Source organism: Pteropus vampyrus, unplaced genomic scaffold (genome assembly GCF_000151845.1).
Source record: "Pteropus vampyrus isolate Shadow unplaced genomic scaffold, Pvam_2.0 Scaffold13, whole genome shotgun sequence".
In the NCBI taxonomy this organism is placed as follows: Eukaryota; Metazoa; Chordata; class Mammalia; order Chiroptera; family Pteropodidae; genus Pteropus; species Pteropus vampyrus.
In genome coordinates, this window is record NW_011888794.1 from 7,070,537 (window position 1) to 7,074,641 (window position 4,105).

At 34.5% G+C, this 4,105-nt stretch overlaps 1 protein-coding gene across 4 annotated transcripts in view; it reads right to left on the reverse strand.

Moving 5' to 3' along the window:
- The window catches only part of TDRD3 (tudor domain containing 3), a 147,347-nt gene that overhangs the window by 105,231 nt on the left and 38,011 nt on the right, over positions 1-4,105 (reverse strand). For all 4 annotated transcript variants that reach the window (XM_023525124.1, XM_011381013.2, XM_023525133.1 and 1 more), the window contains one exon: positions 123-207. In XM_023525124.1, the coding sequence (XP_023380892.1) occupies positions 123-207 (85 nt within the window). Of the gene's footprint in view, positions 1-122; positions 208-4,105 lie in introns of those variants that run through there.

Consider the following 4,105-nt stretch of genomic DNA (forward strand, 5'->3'; position numbering starts at 1 on the left):
AAAAATAAGCGCTATTTTTATTATTCCATATTACTTACGAAATCTAACTTATTCTATGAAACGTTTTTCATAAATATAGCTCCCAGACTAAAAATGTTTCTAAATTAATAAACAAAACCTACATTGAGAGCAATCAGGATGATGTCGTTTATATTGACTTTGTCAGGAGAACTTGTGCAAGCTTCAATGCCTTCGTCTGAAAGATACCTGTTAAAATAAAATAAATAGCTTAATATTTTCTAAAATCAAAATTAACTAATTATTTTTAAATCAACATGCAAGTTTGTTCTCTACTATGAAATGCTGCTACAAAGACCAGGGAAAGAGTCCTGCATATTCCCTGTTTATTTACTATCTCTGATAGAAGAGAAGGGACAATACACATTTTTCCTTTTTTGTATCCTTAAAGAGAGATTGTGGCAATACAATTATCCATACGCTTTCCATTGAAACATCGACATACTCCTTAAGAAATGGCTGTTTATTTCCTTATTATCACTGTTAATTTTGTGACTGTCGCGAATCATCTTACAAACTCAGTTCTACAAATGATAATTAATTAAGCCCTTATTCGTGTGAAAAATAAGACATAACTCAGTAATAAGATTAGTAAAATGATGAAAATTAAACGCTTGCCTTCAAGGAGTTTACAATCTCATATACGACATAACACGGAACATAAACAGCTATCATACAAGGCCAAAGTAATTACGAACAAAAGGGGCTGACAGTGGCTGGGGGATGAGAAAGAGCACTTGGAAAGAAACAGCATGAGTGAAAACATGGAAGTAAAAAAGTGAGGGGCACATTCTAGAGGTAACAAGCTGGAACTTTCTCGATGGAATGCGAAGAAGAAATAAGTATAGGTTGAGACCAATTTTAGAAAGCAACAGAGCACAACGAGTATGAGTGATATGTTAAATGCTAATTGAATAATTACAAAAATGCACTTTCAAAACTCTTACACTGTGGGGAAATAATATGCGATGTCTAATAAAATACTTTGTTTCCTAAAAAGGCAATGTTGTAGAATTAAAAAATTACAGAATGCCAGATAAACTGAAATCGATCTTTAAAAATAATTTTTAAAAAATCGAAAACAAAAAAAATCAAAAAAATAAATAAAAATAAAAATAATCAAAATCCACCTCTTCCATTTCACAGATGAAGGTCCAAATATGTTAATTAATCTTGCCCTAAAATAGAAACTTAAGCAATTCAAAGTTAAAACAAGAATGCTTCCTGACTTCCATTCAGCAATTTTTTCATATAATACACCATTTTTATTTATCAACAACTAATGCTAATGTTAGGAATATGATCTTCTCATAAACATAAGCCAACATCTATACGAATCAGTTTCCTAATCATCGACATACTTCAGCAACACATACAAAAGCACAAGTAGGCAAAGTCAATCAGTGAGCTCCAAAATATATTAAAAAAGAACACGGAACTAATACTAACTAATAATTAGAGATACAAAAATTGTTATAACAATAAAAGTAGCAATCCCTACAAAATATAAAAAGGGAATTCTATCTAAAAAATTCTAAAGACAGAAGCTATAAGGGGGTGGAAATCTGACTTCATGCATGTATATAAATCAAACATCCTGTGATTTCTTTCAAATAATGTCTTCTGAATATAACAAATTCTAAAATATGGCTCAGTCTCAATTTGTGAGTTTTACACGTCTCCTTTCCTCACTCTTCATATTTTGAAAAATCAAAGGTCTTGTGCCTTACAGCTTTACTCCGCAATCACCAAGAAACATGAGACCCATTCACAGCTCTTCCCAGTACATCTTGGTCATCCTTCTGCAAACACTGGACCGTTTTCACAGGAGGACTGAGTCTAAATTAACCATAACCTGGGATTTACAGGGGTTTTTTTGTAAACACATAAAACTCCAATACAAGCAATGAATAAAACGAGTGATAAAAGTAAGTCAAATGCCCAAACTGGCTGCAAGATACACCACAGTAACCAGTAACTGAAAGAACAAAACAGTGCAAAATTCACCAGCCCTAACGTGGCCAGTGAGAAAGAAAGGAGGTGAAAAGTGGAGCAGGCGTGCCAGATCTGACCCCTGTGCACGTGTGCACAGCGGACCTCGCGAGAAGAAAATTATAATCAGTTCCCACGTGCCATCTTCGAGCACGTGAAACTCAAGGGCAAGGACCTTAACGAAGAAATGAACCCCAGAGGGCCCTTGTTGACTAAAACGGCCAGGAAAAGCAAATGTTTTTCTCCTCCCTAATGGAGATTTTGGAAAAATAACATTATAAAACCACTCATTGTTATTATAAACTAAAAATATATCAGAATATATGTTATTGGCAAGCGGGGCACTAAAGGGCTAAATTTCTGCATGATATAAAATAGATGAACATTTTCCATTTATTTTACCTTCAAATAATGCCATTTTAAAATCACAATTTAAGAAGTACTCAAATTTTTAAAATAAGATTTTAGAAATTGCTTCCTTTTTTTCATAAATAGATGTTAAAATTCCTTTTTACTCAGAGTCACTTAATTTGTACTCTTGAGCAACTGTTTTTACTTCAGAAGTAAAAGCTTTAAAATTAATTATCATCCACCAATTTGGGGGAGAGGAGTTTTCCCATTACAGATAATAAATACATATTCTGTGAGAGGGGTCACTCAGCCTAAGTGCCACTGCCAGAACCAGCTTCATGTCTTGTTCAGAAGTCACATGGGCACATAAAACAAACATGACCAAACTACAGTTCAGGGATTGCGACTGACAGAAAACTGTGATAAAACAAATACTATCATTTGAATCTCATTTATTTGATCCAGACAGTGGATCACCACCACTTACACTAGTAAGGGGAAAGAGAGCCAATTTGCCTTACTTACCCATTCCTCTGAGAGCAAGTAAAGTCTTGAGTCTAACTTACTTGCTGGCTACAATGAACACATAATGAGGAAGACCATGACAAACCAAAGAGTGCCTGCCCAACAAAGGCGGCACCTATAATTCAGCTTTAGTTGACTGTATGTCATACAGTTATTATCAGATCTTTTCATTTTTAGGTTTTAGTTTTATGTAAAGCAATGTGCAAGCCAAACAAAATAGGTTTCAACCAGTACGTGGCACTTACTTACTAATCATATTAGTTTACTAAAGCCATTTGTGTGTTTGCTCTGGTACACTTCCAAGCTGCCTCTGACATGCAGCCTTGTGCAGTAAGTGTCTCTCAAATGGTATACTATTTATGGCTGACATTCTTTGCAAGCAAAAGAGGAAATGAACTATGTCTATCAGGTCACTTTATATGACTCGTGGAGAGCAAGGAACATGATTATACATGTCAAAAATGTTCTTACCAGAGTTGTCTACATCATAATAAAAAGTGTCAAGTAATTTAGGTTGGCCTAAATATTTTATGAACTAAAAATATATAATCCTTACTTTTAACCAGATTTCCAGCCTCCATCTATTTTTTAGGGAGTTCTAATTGGCTAGTAACACTAAAAAGGTCTTCTTCCCCTCTACCCACCTCCACCCATCCAAGAGATGAGTGTCTGTCCATCCAAGTCTGAACTGAGACCTGAATCCTTACGAAAATAATCAAAGACAGAACCTATTACTGCACACACAAATTAAGCGAATGATAGATGGAAATTCTTTAAAATGCACACGAAAAAACCAAGAATGAAAACATTCTTCCCAAATGGGAAAAAAAGAAGGAGATACCTGGACGATGACTGGCACACAGCGGTCTTAACTGTCTCTGAATAAAATCCAAATTGAATGGTCTCTTATGGTTTTCACGGTCTCTGACGGATACGTGATTATTTGCGGCCGCACTGAGATTACTGACAGGCCCACATGTGTTTTTCAAGTTCCAAAATGAGAATTTAATCAATGAATTCCTCCTTAACCACAAAGAAAATAAAGATAACTAAATCCCAATTATCCACACTAATATGAGGACAGGAGAGAATAAAATGTAACAGGTAATTTAAAAAGCACTTCTATCAAAGGGTATCTTTAATCTCAGAAAATATTAAAGTTGGCAACATACTGCAAATTCCCAAGATATTAAAAATAATTTAAAAAATAAGCTAGTGA